The 26,306-nt window shown below is 49.8% G+C and overlaps 7 protein-coding genes and 1 non-coding gene across 8 annotated transcripts; 5 read left to right on the forward strand and 3 right to left on the reverse strand.

The window, feature by feature from the left end:
* Positions 1-631: 631 nt before the first annotated feature.
* Positions 632-2,730, forward strand: B0J16DRAFT_380318 (VHS domain-containing protein; the record flags this gene model as incomplete). The annotated part of the gene is made up of 4 exons (XM_046131061.1): positions 632-1,183; positions 1,237-1,933; positions 1,988-2,463; positions 2,524-2,730. The coding sequence occupies 4 exons, from the start codon at positions 632-634 to the stop codon at positions 2,728-2,730; spliced, it is 1,932 nt and encodes a 643-aa protein (XP_045986336.1).
* A 1,110-nt stretch (positions 2,731-3,840) lies between these two features.
* On the reverse strand, positions 3,841-5,892 carry B0J16DRAFT_380319 (uncharacterized protein; the record flags this gene model as incomplete). Its single annotated transcript, XM_046131062.1, has 2 exons — positions 3,841-4,126; positions 4,178-5,892. The coding sequence occupies 2 exons, from the start codon at positions 5,890-5,892 to the stop codon at positions 3,841-3,843; spliced, it is 2,001 nt and encodes a 666-aa protein (XP_045986337.1).
* Positions 5,893-8,842: 2,950 nt separating this feature from the next.
* B0J16DRAFT_59796 (RPAP1-like protein) lies at positions 8,843-10,430 on the forward strand. Its single transcript, XM_046134137.1, has one exon. The coding sequence runs from the start codon at positions 8,935-8,937 to the stop codon at positions 10,201-10,203; it is 1,269 nt and encodes a 422-aa protein (XP_045986338.1). The 5' UTR covers positions 8,843-8,934; the 3' UTR covers positions 10,204-10,430.
* A 1,147-nt stretch (positions 10,431-11,577) lies between these two features.
* On the forward strand, positions 11,578-14,032 carry B0J16DRAFT_59805 (eukaryotic translation initiation factor eIF2A-domain-containing protein). Its single transcript, XM_046134138.1, has 2 exons — positions 11,578-12,373; positions 12,430-14,032. The coding sequence occupies exons 1-2, from the start codon at positions 11,786-11,788 to the stop codon at positions 13,855-13,857; spliced, it is 2,016 nt and encodes a 671-aa protein (XP_045986339.1). The 5' UTR covers positions 11,578-11,785; the 3' UTR covers positions 13,858-14,032.
* Positions 14,033-14,570: 538 nt separating this feature from the next.
* Positions 14,571-14,656, forward strand: B0J16DRAFT_t58. Its single transcript has one exon. It is a non-coding gene; the product is annotated as a tRNA-Lys (tRNA).
* A 277-nt stretch (positions 14,657-14,933) lies between these two features.
* On the reverse strand, positions 14,934-17,204 carry B0J16DRAFT_59817 (major facilitator superfamily domain-containing protein). The gene is made up of 3 exons (XM_046134139.1): positions 16,279-17,204; positions 15,816-16,229; positions 14,934-15,745 (listed from the first exon to the last, which is right to left on the reverse strand). Exons 1-3 carry the CDS (start codon positions 16,911-16,913, stop codon positions 15,007-15,009), a joined length of 1,788 nt encoding a protein of 595 aa, XP_045986340.1. The 5' UTR covers positions 16,914-17,204; the 3' UTR covers positions 14,934-15,006.
* Positions 17,205-19,001: 1,797 nt separating this feature from the next.
* B0J16DRAFT_333051 (uncharacterized protein) lies at positions 19,002-21,493 on the reverse strand. The gene is made up of 3 exons (XM_046126782.1): positions 21,051-21,493; positions 20,935-20,982; positions 19,002-20,877 (listed from the first exon to the last, which is right to left on the reverse strand). The coding sequence occupies exons 1-3, from the start codon at positions 21,466-21,468 to the stop codon at positions 19,307-19,309; spliced, it is 2,037 nt and encodes a 678-aa protein (XP_045986341.1). The 5' UTR covers positions 21,469-21,493; the 3' UTR covers positions 19,002-19,306.
* On the forward strand, positions 21,301-22,333 carry B0J16DRAFT_59884 (uncharacterized protein). Its single transcript, XM_046134140.1, has one exon. The coding sequence runs from the start codon at positions 21,697-21,699 to the stop codon at positions 22,048-22,050; it is 354 nt and encodes a 117-aa protein (XP_045986342.1). The 5' UTR covers positions 21,301-21,696; the 3' UTR covers positions 22,051-22,333.
* Positions 22,334-26,306: the final 3,973 nt, after the last annotated feature.

The raw sequence follows: 26,306 nt of genomic DNA on the forward strand, positions 1-26,306 counted from the left end.
TCAGCCCAGGCCTTCCCAGGAGCCCGGAAGGCGCTGGGGCATCAGCGGCAAGTGCGCTATGACGCCCGCTGTAACGGAGCAGGGCTCTCTGCTAGTCTAGAGCCTGTCCGCGCTTGATGCCATCACGTGGCTGTGCTGCATGCTACGCCACAGTGCCACACTTTACCTCACTGAAGACTAGCTCATCATAAGTTATCGTGCCCGCCCCCAGTGAGTGAGTGCTAGGTGTCTAATTCCATCCATCCATGGATGCTGTCCCCTGGCTCCAACCCAGTACATGACTAGAAACAACAAAGAGGCAGTTTAGGACAAGAAGGACAGGACAACAGGCAGACTGTCTCTCAGCTACGGTCTAGTCATTCTTTCTTGCAATTGGGACTCTCCTGTTCTCTCTATTTCCTCCTTCAGACCGTTTCCGTCGGCTTGAACCGTATTCGGTCAGACACTATCAAGCTCCAGCTTCCCCCCGCCAAACCCCAGGCCAGGCCATTGACCAGCTCATCCTTACACTCCGTTAACGTAGCACTGCCTCCTAGTATTGTCCACCACTACTACCAACTCCCACGCGCCAGACACCCCCGAATAGCTTCATCCTCATCCGCACCCTTCTTGATCTCATCCTCCCGTTGCCATGGAGGCTGCTTCAGCTCGCGCTGCGGCTCGCGACCGCTGGAACGATGTGCCATCGTCTGGCCGAACCCCCTCCCAGCTTCAGCGCTTCGTCCAGCATGCCTGCAGTCCCGAGAACTATGAACCCAATCTCGCTTTGAACCTCGAAATCGCCGATCTCATAAACTCCAAGAAGGGTTCCGCCCCTCGCGAGGCGGCTACTGCCATTGTCAACTATATTAACCATCGCAATCCCAACGTTGCCTTGCTCGCCCTCGGACTTCTTGACATTTGCGTCAAGAACTGCGGATACCCCTTTCATCTACAGATCGGTACAAAAGAGTTCCTCAATGAACTCGTCAGGAGATTTCCCGAGCGCCCGCCAATGCGACCTACGAGGGTGCAGGCCAAGATCCTTGAGGCGATTGAAGAATGGCGAGGGACAATATGCGAAACAAGCCGATACAAGGAGGATCTGGGATTTATCAGGGACATGCATCGACTTCTGAGTTATAAGGGATACGTCTTCCCCGAGGTGCGAAGGGAAGATGCTGCTGTCTTGAACCCCAGTGACGTAAGTTCCAGAGCCTCGGCCAATGCGTTATCTATACTGACTATGTCCTGTAGAATCTCAAATCTGCCGAAGAAATGGAGGAGGAGGAGCGAGAGGCACAATCAGCCAAGCTTCAAGAGCTTATTCGTCGTGGTACTCCAGAGGACCTTCAAGAAGCCAACCGCCTCATGAAGGTTATGGCCGGCTACGACACACGATCGAAGACCGATTACCGCGCCAAGGCTGCTGAGGAGGTTGCTAAGATTCAGGCCAAAGCACGATTACTGGAGGAGCGACTGGATTCTTTCAAAGCAGGCGACAAGATGGAGGATGGCGATGTTTTCAGCGAATTGGCTTCTGCTTTGCAAAGCGCTCAGCCCAAGATCCAAAAGATGTGCGAGGAGGAATCGGATGACCATGAAGCCGTTGCCAAGCTCTTGGAGATTAACGATAGCATACACCGAACGGCAGAACGGTACAAGCTGATGAAGAAGGGTGACATGGAGGCCGCTGCCAAGGTTGCCGCCGGCGCTCCTCCCCCTTCCTCCTCGGGGACTGCTGCTGCATCTTCGAGTGCCGCAAACGAGCTATCTCTTATTGATTTTGATGCTGATGCCAGCAGCAACGGCGCTCAATCGAGCAACGCCCCTGCTCCTGGCTCCAGCGCTGGGGGTCTTGAGAACGACCTCCTTGGTCTCGATATTGGTGGTGGAGAGTCCAGCAGCTTTGGCCAGGGTGGCGGTATTGCTCTAGGCTTTGGCGCAAACTCAAGTAAGTTGTAATTCTAGGGTAATCATGACTTGCTGGTGTACTAACTCCTATCAGACATCCCAGGCCCTGCGCTGCTATCTTCTATGACCCAAGACAACTCTGCCAGAGGCCAGGTGTCGACTCCAACTCCTCCCCCTTTTTCGCAATTTGCCTCCTTCTCACAGCCCGTCTCGCAGACGGCGACTCCTCAGCCCTCTGTCCAGCAGCAACCTGCTCCCCCAGCACAGCCTGCTTCTGACCCCTTCGCCATGCTCGGGGCTGGAAGCATGGCCTCTCAGCGCGTATCTCCTGCGCCTTCTCAACAGCAGCCTACCGCAGCTTCGAACGATGATGACGAATGGAGCTTCTCTTCAGCGTTGCCTCCAGAGCCTAGCAAGCCTAAGGAACACCAGACTACCGTAAGCAGCACGAACGTTAAGATCGAGATGATTGCGAGAAGAGCTCCTGGCAATGAGAACGCCATCAATATCGTCTTCGCGTTTTCCAACAACGTACCCCAACCCATTAGCGAGCTTCACTTCCAGCTCGCTGTCACAAAGGCGAGTCTATCCATTCTATGAGCATCGGTACCGAACACTAACCTTTATCAGGGCTACGAACTCCAGCTCAAACCCCAGACTGGCCGTAACCTCGCTCCCCAGCAGAGCCGCGGCATCACCCAAGAAGTCCAGATTTGGCACGCGGGTAACCGTGCTCAAAAGGTCACAAGTGCCAAGTTGAGATGGCGTGCATCTTACAAGCTGAACGAGCAGGCCGTTAATGAGATGGGTGAGGTGACCGAGTTTAGTCTCGCATAAGAGCGATATTGTTTTTTCTTCTTTCTATCGGGAGGCACAGATATCTAGTATAAGTGTTGGACGAAGCTAAAGAGTGGGATGGTGCTTGACACAGAAAGGGTTATGGCGTAGCATGTTTATATACGTCAATGGGTGAAGCATGTGGCAGAGAAGAGCAAAAGCGAGTCCTCAGATCTTTTCTGATTTGTCAAGTGAGCAGTTACCTTTGATATTTCACGTCTCTTGAACGGTAGACTTTCGAGCGACTTTTAAGAGGGTAACATAGACAAGATAGAACGAAATGAAACCTGAGCGAAGGAAACTTTCAAGGCTGGTATGAAAGCCTTATTGCATCTTCAGGACGCTTTCAGTCTAATCTTTACGGGGAGAAGACAAGACCAGAAGGTTACCGTACTCCCTCAAGTTCGTATTGTAAGACAGAGTGAATGCTGCTGCTAATTTGACCTCCTTTACGGCCGGGCTGTGGCTTCTGGCAGATCAGCTACGGAATCAACCATGGCTCTGTATAGACAAGCATATCCATCAGGTAGTCAGAAAGTCGTTTGCAGTCATGTGGCCATTCATTGCTTTGTTTTTACATTTGATGAACTCCTACTCTAACATCTAGTTCCTGTAAAGCAATTTCCTCGACGTCAAGGTCACCTAAATGGTTATGGCGCCGTCTTTGTCATGGTTCAAAACTCGTCGTCGTTCGATATGAGATAACCACCTTCTCTGTTCCTCTCTTCAATCGTGACCCGACAACTGGTGGTACTCCCGAATGCAACCTTGTAAACGCCCAAGCCCCTTTTTAAAAAAGAAAAGAAAAGAAAAGAAAAACAAAGCTCTGGCACTCCAATACTCCCACAAATTTGAAAACTTTGAAAACGATGCCATACCAGGCAAGCTATGCTCCGCAAAACAACGTTAGGGGGTGAAACAAAGGGAAAGCGAAACAAGTCCGATATGAGCAGTATGGAAGGTGTCGCAACGACACTCGGTGCAGGAAGGCGGCGAGGAGGTCCGGAGTATAATCTAGCAGCAGTTCAGATGCTGAAGAACGATCCTTTCCGTTTGAGAGTGCCTCTCGATCTTAACATCGGTAAAAGAGCTGGAAAGCGTTGGGTGATGCTAGGCGCCCAATTCACTGACGGCAAAGGATGGTGTAGTCGGGTTCAGTGAATAGCCACTGTGAGTAGGCGTCTTGGCCATTTGGGCCATGGTCTCGCGCTCAGCCTTCTCGCGCTCACGCTGCGCCTTCTCTTGTTTAGTAATGCGAGGTTTTCTAGTGACGGAGCCGCCACGAGATCCGGGGCCGCCTCCACGACCAGTCCCAGCTCCACCCCGAGTTGATGCACCTCTGGCACCTCCACGGCTACCTCTTCCACCACGTCCTCGCTTGGGAGGTCCCTCTTGTCTAGTAACTGTCAGCATAAGATCAGAATGGATGGAATGTAACGGTACGTACCCAGCCACTGGCTTTTCGACCTCGGGCACCAAGGGGCCAGAGTAAACAAAGAATCCGTCACGGCTTGCTGCTGCCTGAGCTTCCCACAGAAGCTCTGAGTCATCTACGAAATCATCATCGACATCGTATTGGTCCTCCTTGAAATTGCGCTTCTTTTTAGGCTTGGCCTGCGCATCAACACCACTGGTGACACCGTTGTCGGGGTTGCTAGCCTCGGCATCGGACAGGTCAACAGACATTTCATCACCAGATTCGCGACCAGACTCCGCCTTCTCTAGAGAGGCAGCTGCCGCAGCAATGCGGGCCTTGCGATCTCGGTTCGCAGCTAGACGAGGGTGAAGAGCATCCCAGCCGTATCGATCTTCAGCCATGCGCATGAAGTTGACATATCTATTCGTCTCCCCAGGCTGAATAGGTACGCTGAGAATAATTGTAGGGGCCTGAGTTTCTTCACCTGGCTTGGCTCGGCCGAAATCGAGGATTGATCGGCCTTCACCTTCCTGCATATCATCCAGGTTGTCGGTTTTTGGCGTTGAAACTCCAGTATGGGGTTTCTGCTTCGGCGATGACTTCTTAATAGGACCGTTAGAGATTGTCGTGAAGTTAGACTCCTTGATGACTGGGCGTTGGACTGGTGGTGGTGGAGGTGGAGCAGGATCCTGCTTAGCTTCCTGTACAGGCGGGCGTGAGGAAGGAGTTGGCGTCGGTGTCGAAACTGTCTGAGGTTCTTTGGATGGCGATGAAGGTTGGGAAGGCTCATGTGCCTGGAAGCGAGGTTGGCTTGGAGGTTGATAAGGGCTGCGTGATTCGCTTCCACCGAGGAGACTTGCAATGGTCGGCGAGCGGTTGGGCATTTGCGAAGGGGCTCTTGGTGACCCAGAGGCCGAATTATAAGAGTTATGAGAGACCATTGTCCCACGCACAGGATCGTAGTTACCACGAATAGGGTCGTAGCTTTGGCCGCTAGTTCGTACAGGAATCGATGTAGAATTATTAGCCTGCGACTGCGGTTGCGAAGGAGGCCGTTCATTTGGAGGGTCCGAGTTCAAAAGGCTTTGCATAGACCCAAAATGTTCTCGCTTCGCCATCTTGGGTGAATAACGCTGCTCAGGTTGGTGTGATGACGATGATGTTTGTAGATGATGTTGACCAGGTGAAGATGCTGATAGATTAGAGACATCGGCGATGTGTGACTGGCCCGCGGTAGACGCCCCAGCGGCAATGGACTTAGAATCGGAGGGAACATCATCTTCACCATCGGCAGCATTCATCTTCCTCTTTCGCGGCATGGGTGGTGCATTAGGGTCTCGGGGCTTTCGAGGCTTTCGCGCGGCCTTTGCTATGTCGGCACCGTCTGAGGTTCGAGGCTTCACAATAGTCCCTGGTTTACGCCCCGGCTTCTTTCTGGGGACACCTGCAGCAGTTAATTGCACCCATTGGTTATCGACGAGCGCATATCGCCTAGCAGGTCCGGTGCCTGATTGCGGTGGCATGGGAGGTGGAGGTCGGTCACCGTGGTTCTGGTGGCCGATGTGTTGATATTGGCCGTCACTGGAAACCACAACGATCTCATCGTAGTCTTGTGGTGGTCGACTGCTCGAACCGTTCCGTGATGGCGAGCCAGGGTCGGAAAGTGATCCAGAGGGAGGCGAAGAAAGTTCACCGGCCGATGAGTCGTATCGCGACATAGACGTGTCGCCAGCTGTTGCGGTCATGCCGAGATGTGAGGAGGCTGTGAATAGCCTCGTGAAGGAAACTGTGTGGCGTGTATTATAAATTGAAGAGACTAATGCAAGCTTATTGCATCCAGGATCACCAATACGGAAAACAAGAAATTATTGCCAGCCGAACACAATAGGTAACTAAGAACAAAAGATCAGATAAGGCTTTGTCGCGTAGGCAAGGCTGTGATTCAATGCAGCTCAAGTCGAGAACGCAGCGAATAGCGGTCGGCGACGTACTGTAGTGGTGTAGTGGTACACGCTAATGGCGCGAAACGCACCACAAAGTCGGGTACAGGTACGGCGAATAGAAAGCGTCCAATGGGTGGCGTGCGGGTCTCGTCAGGAAACGGAATGGTTGCAGGCGGGAGAAGCGTCAGAAGTGAAACGAGCTGTGAGTGGCCAGACTGTGGAGTGCAGGTGCGGGCGGTGGAGAAGCTCGAATCTCTGAATAGCCTCAAGATCTTGGGTCAGGTAACGACGCTTACTGTCCAAACAGCTTCCGACACGAAAAAAGAAACCGACTGCGGGATTGAGGTTGTTCTGAAAGCGTCACAGAATACTGCTACTCGAGAAGCAGAAAATGACAGCAATTCGGAGATAATTAAGATGTGCGAATAGTGTCGGTTTGATGAAATTGGGCGATTTCAATGATAAAATCGTCGGTCGTTGTTGAGAAAAACAGGTGAGAGGTGGAGGTTTTGGTGAGGGAGGGGGGAGAAAGAAGAAGGGAAAGGGAGGAGAAATGAGATGGGGATGGCTACGTTTTTTTTTCCGGGGCGACGACAATATTTCTTATTTTCCAAGCCAGGAAGGAGAAAAACGGGGCAAAGCCAACAGCTTCTTTACATTCGAAAGCTACGACTCGAACAACAAACGACGAGAGTCAAGGCAAGGCAAGGCACGAGGTACGAGAAGGAAACGAGAGGGGGGGAAGCGGACCAGACCAGACCAGACCGGAGCAGAAAGCATCATCTGGCAAAAGGGAATGGAACCGAACGATACCACAGGAAGGCAAGGCAAGACAAGGGAAAGGGAAAGAGAAGGGGAAATTGTATTAAACCGCCGAGGGGCGTGGCTAATTCCTGAACTCTGGGACTCAAGATATCCAACAACACCAAAGAATCAGCTAAGGATAGGGGGTCTACCAAGTAATTGGACCAAATGGAAAGAGTCAAATTGGAGAGCGTCACTAGAACCTAGAGCCTAGAGCATAGAGCCTAAAGCGTAGGATAGAGGAAGATGCAATGGGAGAGGTATGCATAGTGCAGATTACAGTGATAGAGAGAACGAACATTAACCAGCAGACGCACGGATACTTTACTTGGAAGGAAGGTACCTTTTTAATACCGACTCAGATTCCATGTGCAACATCCGAAGCGCAGGGGGGTCGGGGGGTCACTCAGTTCTTTAGCGTGGGGAAACGCCAGGAATAACTTTCTCGCTTGTGACATGTACCTTTTGCGTGCTACAATTGGATATAGTCTCTCACAACATGTCATTTATCTTACAAGCAACAGTTCTCGTCACATAACACACTATTGTCCTGTCCTTGTGACCTTTTTTGTTTACCAGACTTGACTTTTCGACAACAATCAATTTGAAGAATCCACCTCCCTAGTGACATGACCCCCCTTGAATGGTGTGGACCATCTCGTCCCGGAACCAGAAACGTTGAACCAAGCTTAGGCGCGGCACGTCGGCAGGGATTTGACGCGGCTGCAGTCAGGGCTGCATCAGCCACATGTTTGTTTTTTTCCTTGGTTTATCAGTGTGGCGCTGACTGCTTCAATGTGTCGGAAGTAGGTAGCCTCTGTGAAAGTATGTATCTAATCAGCTGCTTCTTTCATGGCTAGAATAATGACGGGAATTAATCCTTGATGCTCGTTCTCTTCTTGGTACTGTCTTTCGTTAACCTTACCCGGGTAGGTAGGTCGGGCTGGTCATCAACTGATCTGACAAGGATTACCGTACCCCGACAATCGGCACTTTTTTCCATACTGTATACGCAATCATCAGCTACAGAGAGTTCGTTGACGAAGCACGATTCGCATAAATGATATGCTTTTTAAGTTTCATAGTTGAGTCATGATCTCAGATATATTAATTTCCTTGTTCAAAGGATAAATCGACCATCATAAGGCTGGCTCCACTTGCACACCCTTAACTAAATGCCGAAAACAAAAAGGATACATAATTCCCACCAGCAGGTACACAAAACAGACTTTCAAGGATGTTCATCGATTAACTGTTATTATTCTTAATGAAATCTGACGTTGTCTTAACAATGAAGCCACAATTTGTAATGTAAGCAAGGTTCTCTGGTTCTGTGGCACACTGGTTCTGGAATCCAGGAAGGAACGAGCATCGATCGACGCTAATGCACTAGCATCCTGGTCCAAATCTGTGGCGGTGCGACATGGCCTCACAATCCTAAATGGCCAGCTTTACCTTAATTGATGGAGGGACGAACCTCGGCATTGCTGCAAAATAGATACGGATAATATCAACAATGTCCTTACAATAATTATTTGATATCTTTCTGCACTCCTGTTAGCAAGTCGGGAAATTCAACTCTTATCCCACGATGCTATTTTCAGGGAGGGAAATAGATTGTAATTAGAAACCCGCATTTACATAACCTTGGCATGGATTATGAGAATCCTCAGCTCGCTCTCATCCGAGGATCAATGCAACCACCTACCGATTCTATCGCTATACAAAAAATATGCCATTACCTCCGAAATCTTCCTATCATTGAATCAGTTTCAACTAACATGTTTTACTTTCTTTCCAATACCCTCTCAGTGACAGGCTCAAGTCAATCTTTTCTGATCTATTCTGGAACGTGACATAGAAGAACGGCTCAATCCGTCACAACGCGCGCTACAGGATAAAATGTGGGGTCACACAAGGCCCCTGCCCCACTAAGAGTTCTCCGCTGCTGCCTCCACCGACCGAAAAAAGACGTCAGAAGCAAAAGCTTTTGTAAACTCAACTCGAAGCCTTCCATGACCGACAATACAATTACCCAACATGGACCCGACACTCTTGATTAATGATATCGTCGAGCATGACACTTCGAAAAAGAAGCCCGTAGTATTTGACGATCAGCCGATATCCTCCACCGGCTTCCCGCAGCATAAACGACGATGGAAAACATCCGCCTTCAAGCAGAGGCGCGCGGGAGAGGCGACTGGTGCACAGCAGCAGTCCACATCCGAGACCCCGAAGCCTCAGGATACCTCCTCGAAAGCGGATCTGGAAACTGTTGAGAAGCAGCGTATCGATCGGGAGAACCAACAGAAGCTTTCCAGCATGAGTCCTGACGAGATCGCTCAAGCTCAGCAAGATATCATGAATGGCCTAAATCCTGCTCTCATTCAAAGATTACTCTCACGGGCCAATATCGACGAACAGACCGGCCCTTCACCCTTTGATCCGCCTCAGCCAGAGAAAGAGGAAACACCTGAGCCTCCGCCTACGATCAAAGTTGAGGATGCAGACAAAGCTGAAGCTTCAAAGAACACCCCAGCAGCTGCGGCTCGACCACCGAAGCCATCAGTGGAGTCGGTACCAGAAACCGACTCTTCAAAGCCGCGAACAACTTCTACCAAGAAGATCGCAGACGACTACGACGAGGACAAGGCCCCTCCCCAAATACCGCCCGATCTATTCCCCATTACCGACCAACCCAAGTCGGTTCATTTTCCTGTTCCGCCAGCCTTACCCGACCTCGACCCTTCCGATCCGAACTTTCTAGCTACACTTCATGAGAAATACTTCCCTAATCTCCCAGCTGACCCAAGCAAACTCGCATGGATGGCACCAATCCCTACAGAGGATAGTCCTGCTGATAAAGACTCGTCATACTACCCTCACCCCGAGATTGCGGTAAACGCTTTGCGGTTTGATTTCCAGGGCCGGTTCTTGTCACCCAGAGTCAGTCGATCTATTCCTTCGTCAAAGGGTTTACACCACCATGGTGACGCTCCGGAGGCTGCAGGGTATACAGTTGCGGAGCTAGCTCATCTTGCAAGGAGTGCTGTTCCTGCGCAAAGATGCATGGCTTTCCAAACATTGGGAAGAATCCTTTATCGTCTTGGACTTGGTGAATGGGGTAAGAGTGAAGACCATCCTATCGCCATGGGAGTGTGGGGTGCTGTGAAGAAGGGGCGAGTATTAGACAGCTTGACGGAAGCTGCCATGACAGAAGGCGGTCACCAAGGCAGTCGTGCTTATGCCACTGAGGCTCTCTGGTTATTTGAGAAGGGTGGTTGGAGAGAGAAGTTCAAGGGCAGGTAAACTGTTCAACTTGACCCGTTTGCAGAGGAAGATATCTCGGACACTATAATGATACACAAACAAATACATTGATGATTGATACATACCCTGGCAGTATGGTCCATGTCTACTTGTAGGTCACTCGCTCCAACGACATTGAAAACTTCACTATTGAGATAATCCAATGGCAATATCTAACGAGTCCAAACTACAGAACGCTTGCTGTTCTGTGACGAATGGACTCTCTACTGGTGCCACGTAGTGATGGGTAGCTGAGTTGTACAATACGGTTGGAGAAGCGCACTCCATCATTGGCGTCAAAGATTGCCTCCCATGTGTCTAGAGACTTTTATCGCAGGGTTGTTGATATATCGAGATTGGACCACTGCTAAATTCAATTCCGAAATGGGAATTGAGATTTCCACCACGTTGCTGTAAATATCCTGACAAGACTTGTGACAAAGGCCCGCCATTTCATTGAAGCTTCAATCTAGAACATATACTGACGTGATATCTTAGGAATAACATAATTTGTGAGTTAGTCTTGACTTTGTCCAAATGCTCAAAGCAACTTTTGCACCGAGGGCCTATGCGGCTCTTGTGCGTGGCTTGAATGCCTTTCATGGATGGAGATCTGGATAAAGGAGTTACGTAGTCTTGTCCTCGGGATACCCGCTGAAAGAGCCTGAAACCTCGAGAATCAGAATCCACCCATTGTGGACTCGACAGTAACGATTGGTTGTGAACATCGATTAAAGAGAAACCTGGGGCCGAGTGCCCTGTGGAAGAGCAGCAAACTCCAATGCGATGCCTTGAATAAAGGTTCATTCAGTGGAGTGAGACAGTGCAGTGCAGACACTGAGTCAAGTGCGGTGCATGTACCTAAGTACCTGAAGGTGGCTTGTGCCCGGGCAGGCGAAAAAAAAGGGAGCATGCCGTACCGTAACGTACCTACTGTCAAGTACTGTATGTAGCTGGAGCCAGCCCAGCCCAGCCCTGGGCGGGAAAGGAAAAAAACGAACAAAAAACATCCTTTGCTAGTGGCCAAGCCTCCAACTTCTTCCTCTCTTCTTCTTGTTTCCCTTCTCAGCCCAAAACATCACGGCCCTGCCGCGCCAATTCCTCCTCCCCTCCCTCCTGGGTGACTTGCTGTCTTCTTTTCATCTTCCTCCCGGTCATCGAATAAGTTCTTGTCTTTAACGTACGTCTGCTTCACCTATTCGCAGGTTCAGACTTCGCTCCGCCTACCTCCTTACATTGGATCGCAATCGATATCGATATTCCCCGCCACTTCTAGTTTGTTGTTCAGCGACTTCAAACCACGTCTCTGGCGACCAACTTCCTTTGCTCGGTAATCAACTCTTAATCGAGTCGATCTATACAGCCAAGCAACTACTTTGCACTGCTCTTGATTGCGTAGTCAAACAAAGTATACAGCTTCTTCCAGCTCTTTGCTCTCGCCCAATCCGCAACTGAGCCTAAGCTTTCCTGCCCCACGATCGCGATCTACATCAGAATCTACCTCCACGATTACGACAGAACATTTGAAACCGGCCTCAAAAAGACTACCGCAAGACACGAGATACTGTGACTTTCACTAGCCATGGCGTCTCCGCTGCAGTTTGCCTACCGAACCCAGAAGACCATCGGCGTCTTTGACGCTGCGCCTGTCTACGAGCCTCTCGCTGGGTTCAACAAGCCCGAGGGTAACCTCCGGTACTGTACCTACTCGCCCTGTGGCCGATACTTCGGCTGGGCCTCTCCCGAGGTTGTCGTCGTTGTTGATGCCTCGACTGGTCAGCAGGTCCTCTCCCTGCCCATCCTCAATGTCTACGAACTAGGTTTCTCTCCCCGTGGCACCTTCGTCATCACCTGGGAACGCCCCGGTAAGGACGAGAACGGCGATGCTACTAAGAACCTCAAAGTCTGGCGTGTTGTAGAGGAGGGTGTTGCTGGTCAGGATAAGCAGCCCCTTGCTCGCTTTGTTCAAAAGCAGCAGCAAGGCTGGAACCTTCAATACACAGCCGATGAGAAGTACTGTGCTCGTCTCGTCACCAACGAGGTCCAGTTCTACGAGAGCCACGACCTCGTCAAGGTCTGGAACAAGCTCCGAGTCGAAGGTGCGACTAACTTCGCCCTGGCTCCTGGTAGCCAGAACCATGCTGTCGCCGTTTTCGTTCCTGAGCGCAAGGTGAGCTATTGACGACCAACAGCCTATGGTTACATCTCTTTGCTAACATTTTCCAGGGTCAACCCGCTGCCGTCAAGGTTTTCAATGTTCCTCTCTTCAGCAACCCTATCTCTCAAAAGACTTTCTTCAAGGGAGACAAGGTCCAACTGAAGTGGAACAAGCTCGGCTCCAGCATTCTGGTTCTGGCGCAAACTGACGTTGATCGCTCAGGCAAGAGTTACTATGGCGAGACCACGCTGTATCTGCTTAGCACCACTGGTGCTTTTGATGCTCGCGTTGCCTTGGATAAGGAGGGTCCCATCCACGATGTTTCTTGGTCGCCCAACTCGAGAGAGTTCGGTGTTGTTTACGGATACATGCCTGCCAAGGCTACCATCTTCAACCACCGCGCCGTTGCGACTCACTCGTTCCCGATCGCTCCTCGAAACACCATCACTTTCTCGCCAACCGGACGTTTTGTCCTTGTTGCAGGATTCGGTAACCTTGCTGGTCAGATCGATATCTACGACCTCGAGAAGGATTTCCGAAGGGTTACCACCATCGAAAGTGGAAACCCCAGTGTTTGCGAGTGGAGTCCCGACAGCCGCTACATCATGACTGCTACTACCTCTCCTCGACTCCGTGTGGACAACGGCGTCAAGCTGTGGCACGTCAGCGGCAGCATCATGTACAATGAAGATATGGTCGAGTTGTACAATGTTATTTGGCGACCTCAGGGTCCCGAGAGCATCGCTCCCGGTGACCCCTTGAGCCCCATTCCTACACCACACGCCTCTGCTGCGGCGTACTTGGCTACAGCGAAGACCCCCAGTAAGCCTGCAGGTGCTTATCGCCCTCCTGGTGCCCGTGGTCTGGCCACACCCCTTCACTTCAAGCGTGAGGACGAGGGCGGTGCTGCCCATGTTGTGAGCAACGGTCTGCCCAACGTTGGTCCTAATGGTTTCGGCCGCCCACGCCGAGGTGTACCAGGCGCGGAATTTGCTGAGCAGACTCCTGCCGTTAGAACTGTTCCTGGTGCTGAGCCGCTGGGCGATGAAAATTCGGCCAAGTCCAAGAACAAGAAGAAGAGAAACAAGAAGAACGCCCAGGGTGAGGGTGGTCGACCCCAGGGCGAGCCCAACGGTGGAGCTAGCCTGGCTCCTCCCTCTCACGACCGAGGCCACGAGGGTCGCAGCCCCGAGCGACGCAACCACCGCAACCGAAGCCAGTCTCGTAACAACCAGGCACGTAGCCGCAGCAACACGCACCGCAACGGTCACGGAAACCAGCAGCAGGCTCAAGGCACTGCTGCTGCCGCCGCCGCCGATGCTTCTCAGAACCCCAACGCGAAGAAGATCCGCAGTCTCCAAAAGAAGGTCCGAGCTATTGAGGATCTTGAAATGCGCTTGGCCGGTGGAGAGAAGTTAGAGGATACCCAGCTCAAGAAGATTAACACCAAGTCGTCCGTGCTGAAGGAGCTTGAGGGCCTGGAGAAGGAGAACTAAAGCAGGGGACGATCGGGGAGTTAGACGCTGAACAATCATCTTTGGTGGTTCTCTAGTAGGGCATGATATATAGCACTTAGCTGGACGGGATCCGGTAAAAATGGGAGTGTTGGTGAGTCTTTAGGACTCTGGGTTATCGAATTGGGTTGCGCTTTATTGGACACCTTACCTGCATGGCGTGGATAGGCTGGGTCGACTTTGTGTTTCTCTATGAAGGCGGTCCATGGGGGAGTCAAAAGTCAATCGGATTATGGGAGACTTGGTCGGCGTACCATAGTCAGATGATACATAAAACAGAAGAATATCAAAACTCATTATCACTCAGACTATAACTCTATATCCGACGGGAGATGTCTTCTATTGGTAGTGCATTCACGAAGTTGGCTAATTCGAGTCATACAAATGCATTGGAGTTACTGTTACCCTGTAATGTAATTTTCAGTTTCCTGCTTTAATATTTCAGCATCAAGAGCTTGGAAAGAACATTGCAAGTCTTAAAACTCAGATATGATGCATATTGATAATACTAATTAGACTTGGAGTTTAAATTAAACCAAGTTTCCATACGGGTCCGAGTATCTTTTGCTTCGGATGTTATGTAAACCTACCAATTTACCATCAGCCATAGGGAAATACCCGAATTTTGCGGCACAGCTGTGTTCATCTACACAATTTTCGCACTCTCCTTTCAACAAGCAAAGCCTCGATACGAGGCCCGGTTAGCTCAATCGGTAGAGCGTGAGACTCTTAAATGAGTACACAAATCTCAAGGTTGCGGGTTCGACCCCCGCATCGGGCTGTTCCTATAAATTCCCATGGGATTGAGTAATCGTTTCTTTTTGACGCTTTCTGTTCTTTTTGGTCGAAGAATGAGTGAGTGTTATTTATGATGTTTTCCAGATGATAAGAGAGTCATAAATAATCTCCATTAGCATTTCCGAGTTAAATGGAAGCTCCTTGTCTGCTGAGTTGTGCCTGCTTATACTGTTGGCACTTGGGTTGTACTCAACTTACACGAGGCAGGTGCAAAGCAGACCAAGCACAAAAACACGTAAGCGGCATTCACCGTGCTGTTTCAAACCACAAGCTTATCATTATTCATGTAGCCATTTCCAAGCGAATTGCTATATCCAACAACTTTTAATTCCTTCAACTGCTTCCTGTTTTCTCCAAAACGCCCCCGTCTCCTTTCGCTTCTTCTGCCTCCCGCTTCTGCTTCTTCTCTAATTTCTTCTGGTACTTGGCCCTCTTCGCATCAAGTCTATCCTGCTCTTCCCTAAGCGCTTTAACGGTAGGGCTCTTCGCTCTGATTTTTGCTCCGTACCGCCAGAACACAAACGGGATCGGAATCATTGCGACCTCGAGAAGCCCCAAAAACGTACCAGCCCACTGGGGAGTCATGGCCTCATACATCTTGGGACCAGCCAGAGGCAAGACACCTCCGGCAATACTTCGAAGGACGGCATTACCGGCAAGTGCACTGGCAGCATAGATGGAGTATGTACCAGCCAAGTAATTTGACCCATAGATGAAGCAGATGGTGTTTCCAGCACCAAACGGAATGCCGAAAGCAATTGGGATGGCCCAATGGATTGATGCCGGAAGACACGTCCATGAGAAGACGAGCTGACCGACAGGCGTCAGAATTGCGCCAATGGCCATGACCAAAGCTGTTGCCTCAGGCGGAGGTTTGCCAGTTACAGGATCACGAGGTTGAGAGTTGATAATACGTCGGAAGAGAGGCTCAGCAAAGATAGCAATCATCGTGCCCACACCGATGCCAACAAAAGCCAGGCCAGATATGCCGGCATTCCAGCCACGATGCTGAGAGAAAACAATCGGGTAAGCCACGAAGCAGAGATAAAGAATGGCATAAATCAGCGAAATCCTGGATTCCGGTCAGTAAATGTCTCTTCAATGGGAGAGCTCAAGAAAACGAAGAACTCAACAAAACATACCAAATATCCATAAACCACAAGATGGGTTCAGTTGCCAATAGAGTGAAAGGACGACTCATGTTGACCTTGATGAGATGCCAAGTTGACAGCTTCTGGTCATACTGACACCAATACCGCGGATCGTCGTTATCCTTCCGGAGTCGTGCAGCCTTTTGCTTGAGGATGGCTGGATGGTATGTCTCTTTGACTGTGAGCATCATAAGGATACCAGCGCCACCGAGTATCAAAGGAATCCATGCATCCCATCGCCAACCCATGTATTGGAATACAAAGCCTCCGATTATGGGCCCAGTAGAAGGTCCGTTCAGAGGTGCGATTGACCACATGGACATGGCCGCAGCAAGATGATCTGGATCTGTGATATCAACGATAGTGCCGGGGCTGTTTGAGATCATGGCGGCACCAAACACAGCACTGTTTCTTTGTCAGTATATCGGAATTGACACATAGGATAAACACTTACCCAAAGAACCGCACGACAATGATCTCCGTTACCGAAGTCGCCAAGGCGCAAGGCAAGATCAAAAGGGCCCAAACGGTTAAGCAGAGGATGTATACTTTCTGCCGACCATACAATTCGCTCAGGGGCGCCACGATGAGACTTCCGACAGCGAGACCAAGTAAGTATGTGGTCAGACCCAATGTTGTCACTGTAGACGTAACCCCGAACTCTTCCGCCAGACCAGCAACTGATGCCGTATAACATGTACTGTACAGAACGACCACCCAGGTGGAATATGAGACACAAACAATGATCCAGGAGCGGTACGCTTTCGACCAGTTCCGGGGATTATCAGGATCACCATCTTGGAAGAACACCTCAAAGTCGGCAGGCCGAGATGCGTTGCTCGTTACGCTTGTGCCAGTTCGTGTGTAAGTGATGGGCTCGCGTGCCTCGCGTTCCGCTTCAGTCTCAACGTCTGGGGTGAGAGCATGTTCCAATGGTTCAAAGACGTCAGGGTCGCGCGGGCGGCTGCGGCGCGTTTCAACGGTTCTGATAGGCTCCAATACTGGCGACGACGCTGTCGAAGATGCTGCGGAAGACGACTCAGCGCCATTGACTGGCGAAGCCTTTTCAAGATCACCCGCCATGACCATTTGCGCGCTCCTATCACAAGCTTGGAGGTCGTGAGATTGTAAGTTGCAATGTCAGATTTCTTCACAATAGGCTGTCGTCATGCCGGCTCAAAAAGGGTTCCTTTGATTATAAATGACAATGAATGGACAACGGCTCTACCTAAGGGCACGGGGGGCAATGGCAAGATATGGGCTTTTTGTCACAAAACTGACAATACTGAAGACCGGGAAACGGCACGCAAAGGATTTAAACCAACAACCGTTACGGATACATTGTTTGGTAAATTGCGCCCTTTGTCTTTATTTCCACGACCGATGTGGATACGAAAAGAGCATCTTTCAGCCGCTAGTCTATTGAAGGTGGAGAAAGACAGAGTCTTTATCGTTTCCTAGGGGATCTATTGGTGGCTCACCATGAGCACTGCTGTTATGGATATGGCGAGCAATCCTGCGAAATCCTTAACTGAACTCGGACGGAATCTCCGACCCCGTAACGTTATTGATGGGCCCAGCAGGAGATAAGCGTCTCAGGATGGGGATATGGATCTACATCTGAGTCAATCTTGACCCTGAAAAACAAGAGTCTGATTTTTCTCTCAAGTGATGCCTTGCTTTTCACCTAAGAAAAAAGTCAAAGGATTCAGACATAGTAAGGCCTATGACTTTGGTGTCAACTGGCTGCTTACTTTACTTCACTTGTTTTTTTTTGAGAACCACTTGGCCTGCTTGTGTTCATATGAAGCCTTGTTGCCGAGGTCGGCATCCGGGCGAATGCAATCTTATTTAGCCGAGTCGCGAAAACCGGGGCCGATCCGGCCCCACAACGGCCGCAATTGATAACAAATCTGAAAATAACAAACTTATATCCGTGTACAAAGCTTGATATTCTAACAGATAAGCTTGTTTTCCCCACGGAAATTACAAATCTCTAAAGCAATTCACTATATTATACTTTTGTCTTTAAGATAGAGCATATAGGATAGCAACTTTATACTGGAAGCACCGATGCTAGGGATGAATTACACAATGCCACCTTCGACTTCAGCTTGGAAAACCTGTCGAGATATTCGCATCTGCTATAACAGTAGTTCTACTTATAACTAGAGAGGCACTATTGAAGCAGGGACTTTCCCACAACCTTTCGAACTAACCTTGTGCCGTATCGTATTCAGAGTCAGGCTCGGAGTAATCAGGGAACCATGACAGAGGAGCTGTTAGTCTAACTACCGCTGCGTATATGACTGACTTACTTTTGTTTGGCAGTACTGAAGCTGCTGCCTGCAAGATAAGAATAACACGAGATAGCAGAGCTGCCTAGATGAATGATAACTACTGGGATTACGGTGAACTACATCTTATGAGATATCGATATGAGAAGTCGTGGCAGTAATTCCGGGTTCAACTTCTAAGTAGCAAATGCTTTATCCAATGACATCTCATGTTGGTTTGTACTGGAGTAGGCGGACAATACCGAGTTGAATCTTGTTGGACGATTGGCTTGAGCTGTACGAAATAAACTTAGAGCGATACCAATGGTCATAATGATCAATTGGGTCTCCTTCTGATACATACGACCATACCTACCAGAAAATACGGGATCCCGTCCGCTCTCCCATAGTCAAGCTGGTAAGGGGCGGATTAGTAGTTGGGTCGGTGACGACCAGCGAATCCCCGCTGTTGTATGTTTTTGTCTTTTTGCCTTGATATCCATTGCCCCAGTGTTCTGAGCCCCAGTGCCAGTTCTATGTTGTAGGAAGTTTCTACTAGTCCGGCAATGGAAGCCTGGTTGTTTAAGTAACTCTTTCAGTCTTTAATTTTGTTAACTTGGAAAGAAACGCAGCCTCACGATTCACGATGTTACCCTTCACTATGGGCCGCTGTGCTATAGCGGCTAGACATTAGAGATACTGTGGGCTCTTAACATTCCTTTTTACTTGTTCAAGCGGCAGGCTTTTGACGGAAAACGATTTGCTTAGCTTTGAGGAGTCTCACAGACTCTACTCACAGAATGAACAGACAACCATCGTAGCTGCAGCTTCGCAGACCGTCAAGGTTCTGGATCAACGAGTACGACTCCTTCGGTGACTTCACATGGCATCTCTCAAGCCAATCATGTACAGCTAATAATCGAGATTTAACAAAGCGCGCCACTATATGTATATTGATACATGCTCCCCTATTGGCAGACCTCGACAAACCACTCTTTTCATTCTGCCACAAGTATTGTGCTTGTTTGTTTTGTTTTCCCAGTACGCCTTGTACCTAAACAGGTCTCGACTGAGACCGTTGCTGAGAACTGCCCATGTATAACCATCCTTGACCTAACCAGGGCACTGTGTAATTATAGGTGAAATATATACTATTCAACGCCCAGACAAGAAAACAGCCGACACAGCAGTGGCCGTTAATTACCCCTAGTAATAATTCTGTAAATCTGAGCTGTTGTTAGCTGCTTGGCCACCCATGGGTCGCCCCTGAGTATTCGCACCGCCACGGGACGCTTGGTTTCTACCGCCATAGTTTCCGGGGCCGTTGGGTGCTGATGCAGGAGGATTGTTACTCTTGCCGAGCGGCGGATAAGAATCATCATAATCCACCTGCTGCCCGTAGCCGCCCTGCTGGTTCTTAGGCTCAACGTCGTCCAGGGATCGGTAGTTGTAGCCTCCTCCTCTACCACGGCCTCCACGACCGCCCCTAGCACTGCCACGACCACGATTGCCGCGTCCTCTACCTCCGCGACCTCCTGAGTGGTAGCCACGGGACTCATTACGTCCGTTGTAGTGGTTACTGGTGTTCCTCTGGCTCCAATCCTCGTCACCATTGTGCTTCCGTTTCGATGTCTTGTTGGCAAACAGGCTCTCGTACGCGTCCTCGCGGGGGTCTTCTGGCTCAATGCGTAGGATAACCTTCTCACCAACAACGGTCTCGAAAGTGAACGACTTCTCTGGTGATATGGGCTGCCAGTTTTGTATCTTCCCAGCATCCATTGGCCTGGCTCCCTTCCTCAAAGCCAATACAACAAGAGGACTAGGGTTATCGGTGTGATACTTGGCATGCTGGGGAATAGGTCGTAACTGCGCTGCCCAAATACTATTATCGAAACAAGAGGTGCCAATGACTTCCCACTTCATCTTGCTACCCATTCCGCCGACCTTCTCCAAGATACTAGCGGGACATGGTCGGGGGCAGATAAGGATGTTGTTGCCGTGGTACTTGAGCTCATGCTGCGGCATGTTTGGAGGTATATGGGCGAGCTGGATGAGCTTCTTGGTATCCTCGGGCCCAATCATGTAGCCGGTAAAGAAAACAGTTTTCTTAATTCTGAGTCGGTGTTGGCGCTGTCTTGGGGTTTGCTTGGAGACCATCTCATTGTGAATGTTGATCATGTGCTGAACCTCGGCCACCTCGCTAACAGGATCCAGGACCGTCGAGCAGTCGGCCACTTGGATGACTTCAGCTGTGATCGGCCCTCTTGTCGGTGTGATGTTCTGTTGACGGTTGAAATCGGCAAAGAAGTCGCGAAAGCCTTTGGTGTGCTTTGGTCGGTCCTCATAGACTCGGATTTCTTCTGCTTGTTTGTAAGTTTCCATCAGGCCCCCAAGGAAGAGCTGCTTGAAGTGCATGGTGCTCTGGAACTTCTGGTTTGTCGGACTAACGGCCGGTTTAAGACCAATCATGTCGAACTCGAGGTCCTTGGCGGTAACCATTTTCTGTATCAGGTCGGCGAACCCTTTCTCTGAACGACCCGTAAGCAAAACGCAGAGAGCATCCTTTTGCTTCATGCTCAGCCTAACAAGATCGACTATCTTTTCGTTCCACCAGCCTTCCCAGGCGCGCTTCTCTTCGACATCGATGCCCTCACCGGTTGCGGCGAGAATGCGACTGTCGTGCCACCATCCACCATTGACAAAGGTTTCTTGGTTGGATAATGTTCCGATCGTGGGGCCGTTCCAGAGTTGGGGATTCGGTAGGGGAGTTTTGAATACTGTGCCATGTCAGATCCATGCGATGGGATATTCCGAATGGTCGAGGGCAGACTTACGTGTGTTGTCGAAATCGTAGACGTGAAGGGCCTTGATTTTATCGACGGCTGTGAAATGTTAGTTCCATCTACAGGTGCTTGAAGACTGAAGGAGGCAAGTCTGGAGGCTCGCAAACCTGGAAGAGGGTGATTCAGAATAGACCATCGCCCCAGAGCTGTGATAGTATGTTGCGACGCGATGGCAGCAGGACCATGATATGCGCTGAAGGCCGAGGCCATGGCGCCTGAGAGACTGAGTCTATGGTAACGAACCGGGGCGATTGTTGTGGCCAGAACTGAAGGACAAGAAGTCGCGGGCCAATAATTATCTTTCGGGTAATGGCGTGTATTGAGTTTTGGTGAAAGCGTGTTAATGGTTTTCGATGATGTAGTTGAGGTCCAAGTTTGTCGACCCTGGAGAATTAAAGGCCAGTGGGGCACGGGCCGGCGCAGGGTAAGCGCAGCTGGAGCTGGAGCTGTAGTTGTAACTCCAGCTGTAACTGCAACGCGTTTGGCCTGAGGCTTCAGCGCTTCTATAGGCGACAGGCGCCGCATCTCAGGCAGTTCTAGCGGAGCGTCAAGTTGAATATCAACGGGCAAGATCTAACCTGTCGATTGAATTGGACGTTCAATCAATCAATTGAGTGAGATCATCATCATCCTTCCACCCGAACGACCTAGCATTGCAGTCAGTTAAGTTGCCTTAACTCCAAGGTTAATTTATGTTACCCCTCACACTCAATTGCATATCATAGCATCGCATTGCATTCTACACCTCTCAACATGGCGTCTTCTAGCGCCATCCGCTTCGTCACTGGCTCTAAAAAGTCCCCTCTGGGCTCTTTGCATCTCCAGCTTCGCGTGAAACCGGGAGCCAGCAAGAATCGCGAGGGTGTCATCGCAGTGACTGACGACGCCATCGAACTGTGTGTTTCTGCACAGGCAAGAGAGGGCGAGGCCAACAAGGCTGTTCTTCAAGTCCTCAGCGGAATCTTGGGCATACCGAAGTCCAGTTTACAGTTGACGCATGGCATGAAGTCACGCGACAAGACAGTTGTTCTCGATGGAGTCAAAGGCGACGGAGAGGACTATGCAAGAAGTATTCGTGAGATATTAGACAGGGCTGTTGAGGAATAATTAATCGATTATACCATGGATGCTAGAGTTCCCTCAGGCATATCAGACTCCTATTGGTTCAACTCAGGTTCGGACCCTGGAACTAGAGAAACAGTATGAGTATGATATCTCATCATATCAGAGAAATTGACGGTATAGGGCTGGCATTGAGATAAATGATGGGCAACATACTATTGTGCAAGTCCAATTACCTCGCACTGAAACGTTGTTAGGCAATCTGCACTCCAGCGTACCTAGTGACAGTTGCTGGGTGCATAACGACACCTATGTTGTGTAGTTGAATGATTATGTATCAGAGAGCCAGTAGAAGACCTCGGACTTGCTCCTAGAGCAACTCGCTGTATAAGAATGTAAAGACATTGCCTATCGGAATTACAGCAATCCGCCTCTGGTTCGTGTTATCATGGCATCTTCTCCAGCTCAAACATGACTATCACTATATCTACATGAGAAGTTCGTGAGTTTGAAAGTAAGCCGCATCACTAGTACAAGAACTTCACAAAGAGACCATCCCTTTGCCTTGTCCTCCATCAGTCAGAGTGAGGCGTTGATGATGATATTTCACATCATTCCTTCGCTCGTCCTATCACCATATAATACATATGTGGCAGCGGGTAGATGCATGGGCGGCCCGTGATTGTGGAGTTATATATTCTATTTTTTGCCAGTTGATTCCTCTCAAGAAAGGGACAGGCCACGATTATACGGTTGTAGGGGACCAGGCGATGAGTCAAGTTGAGAAGGGGTGTGAGGATGAATATCTTCATACTGCTCCTCTCAAGAGGCATGCATGCCTCTTGGGCATTTACCGTCTTTTGCTCAATTCGCATGACTCATGATGGAAGAGAAATATGATGTTTCAAAGAGAAAAGAACGCAGGGCTGCATATCAAGCCCCGAAGTGACAGCAAAAAAAAAAAAGGCGTGGCCCACGATTTGACACGCGTATGCAGTTTTTGAAATTACCATGTACCGGCCATCGGCAATTCTCATGATCATCGGGATCTGCTCTCGATCGATCGAACGCGTTCATGGATCCTAGGACCTTGCCGTACTAGCCACAGACACGATGGAACCCAACGAAACGGAAAAGAAGTTTACCGACCGAGATTTGAAGAAATTCCCTGGGATCTCGGTAGCAGCGGCTAAAGCCGAAACGTGAGGCGATGGGATATTGACCTTGTGGTGTGTGTTGTGTGTTCAGACTGAGTTGATCCACTGACACCCGCTGGTGTGACAGGACAACGTTCAACTCGAAAGAAAGAAAAAGACGAGATGTCATGTCATGTCATGTCCATAACGGGAGGCCTCTTGTACTTTTCCAAAAAAGAATAGAATCTGCGTCTTGAGTTATATATCATGTTCAGTCGCTTATCGGCGTTTTCCAGGACAACACTCTCGTACTGTACTAGACTATAGCGTGAGTATGAAGATGCATTGCCCATCTTGAGACCCCGAGAAGAGAAGAGATCGGCAGCAACTCATTTGGGTCTAGAGTGCAAATCACTCTTTCTCGACTCGACCCGACCCTTTTTCAGAATTTGACACTCGATAATCCCACGCCTTTGAACTTTTACCTTTGTCGGAACGGACCCCGCACCTTGTTCGGTACAAGTGCAGACTGCAGGCAAAGCGCAGTGTCCCGGTACTTTTCCGGAGCTGCACCGCACATCATGAATGGCGCTTGCCTTGCGTCATGATGGTTCAAGAGCTGGGAGCCACAGCAGCGAGGGGTAATACCGTAGCTCCAGCCTCAGCAAAGTATCTTGTCCTTCTTGACGATGTTGTGGCTGAATGCCTTCAACCTGCCAGAACAGGAAGCTTGCCTGGCTAATCAGCAGATGCCATTGGATGCTTGTTGCACAACGCTCAAGCAGGTACTGTACTTGTTTCCGTTCTGTGAGATTAATCCTCCTCTCCAAGTGCTTGGGAAGTTGCGTCGCTCACAGAACAACTTCACCGTCTTAGCCTCAACCCCGACACTTGTCCTAGGTTCAACAGTGGTGAATTATCCAGTCGTTTTGTCCTTCTCACCGACGTTTATCGCACTCCTCTCTCTCCTCTCTCCTCTCCCCTCATGAAAAGACGCCATCCAACGGTCGAAGACGGTTAAAGTGGCCTTGTACGCTAAAAAGTCGCTTCTTAGCTTTGTACCACGAGATCTTTCAGGGTTGTTGTGAGTTAGCCTGGACCCCGACGACTTATCGCCAACACCCACAAATGGCTTGCAACGAAGGACGACTTGTGGCTCGACGCTTGCCGATCCCCCTCCAGACAGCACACGCCCCCTCTGCCAGCCACAGGTACATACTGTAACATACTGTGATATACTGTATTTCTATCCGCGACTGCAGATGATCTGTACCCAGAACCAGTCAACGTTTGGCAACCCCAAGGTGAGGCTTCGTTGATATGAGGATAATTGCCACATAGACAGCAAAACATGATGTTACATGTGGCTCATCGTTGCTCCCCTTGTGTGGCGACTACCAGGGCACACCACATGGTCGAGAACCTGAGTTCCAGATGGATGGATGTCTCATCCGGCCCGTTGACAGATGGACAACTGACCCTTGCTGAGCTGAGCTGAGCTGTGATGATAGAGCAGAGTTTGAGTGCAGTGAATGATGAATGACTGCATCGTGCACCCGCCGATCACTTTGGCATGTTCATTAGACTAGGAAGATAATTCCCCTGAGGCGCGAATTCGACCTCGATTGTGGCTAGTGACAACCACTTGCATGATCGTGACATGGGATTGAATAGGATACCGATACGCCGAATGTTTGCATGATAACACAATTTCCCGTACCTACCGAGAATGGAGGGACGGAAAGACGTTGCCGACCGAGATTCTGTAAAGCACAGCACAGCACAACTAGCACTGGACTCGACTCGACCGCAGAAATTAAAACAACGCAGGCCGTCGCTTGACCCTGTCTTGTCATCGCCGATGAGGATGACCCAGACTCTTCCGCCAAGCCAACAGCGACATGGACAAGGGAACCACACACCAGAACGCTCTACCCAAATAAATAAAACAAAAAGGTTTGTCCCGATGTAGAACGAGCAAACATGATGTGTTTGGATCGTACGTATGAGCTCGGTGAACTGAGCTGCTTCTCATGCAAGGCGATGCGCTGCGATGCCGCGGCACTGGGATACCTGCATGTCTGTATTCCCCTCAAACTAGACAACTCATCGCAGATTAAAACAATATTGATGCGACAAATCAAAACCCAAGACGCACCAGGCACCTTCTATTCATGAAACATCGCTAACACGTCAATATCCTTGAACATTATTCCTAATCGAGATGAGCTGAATATTGAACAGCTCACGAGCCACAACGTTAAATGGATTCCCGTCCTCGATGCAACCCAAAGGAAAAGCCACATTGCATCTGGGGACACGCAAACCACCTCGCCACAGGTGGCTAAGCTCGGCACTTCATTTCCTTTGACCTCAGCTTGGCGTGGTCTTTAATTGACCAATTACCTCTTCCTGACATAGCAATCGTCTCGGAATACGGCTCTAAGTCCCCTTGGCAGAGCGAGGTAAACTTCTGGCTCCTATCATGTTAGGATTCTGGTGTAGCCTGGCCATGCACCTGTAGCTTGTCCTAGGAAATAACGCTCTCTTGGGGTTTGCTGACCTTTTTCTTTCTAATCTCTGTTGCTCGCTTGGCGCTTGCAAGTCACCCTTCTTAACCGGCCGCAAAGTCCGGCTTGGCTGGGATACGGGGGTTCAGCCCTTTGGTTATCGACCCTTGATACTCATGTTGGCAGTTCACTAGCCACAAAACGATAGCCAGTGGCCGGCCCATTGTAATTTGTCTGCGGCAAATATCCAAATCGTTGGTACTTCTAGTAGCAAAGATTGCTGACCTGTGGCTCCCTTGGTAGGTGTCGTAACCAGGTGGCCTTGTGTTCAAGAGACGCCAATAGTACCGTCTCTGAGCTTGGCAACATTAGCATACGTTTGATGGCAACGAATAGCGACCGTTGAGTGCCAAACTGGTCCGCCACTAGGACCTCGTCCGTTATACTCCACAAACAAGTTGGTTAGAGTGGTCGTCACCGCTTGATGAGACCGCGTGTAAACGTTCTTCTCTCGCTTCATCACTGTCAAGGGCTGTGGGCTGTTATCAGATAGTCAAGGACCAGACCATGTCTTAAATCTTAACAAGTATGGGTATTGTATATGGTAGAATATGTACGCGGTGTTTTTCAAGAACAAGATCGATATCATATCCAT

This window comes from Fusarium flagelliforme, assembly GCF_020744385.1.
Source record: "Fusarium flagelliforme strain FIESC 12 MPI-CAGE-AA-0113 chromosome Unknown B0J16scaffold_2, whole genome shotgun sequence".
In the NCBI taxonomy this organism is placed as follows: domain Eukaryota; kingdom Fungi; phylum Ascomycota; class Sordariomycetes; order Hypocreales; family Nectriaceae; genus Fusarium; species Fusarium flagelliforme.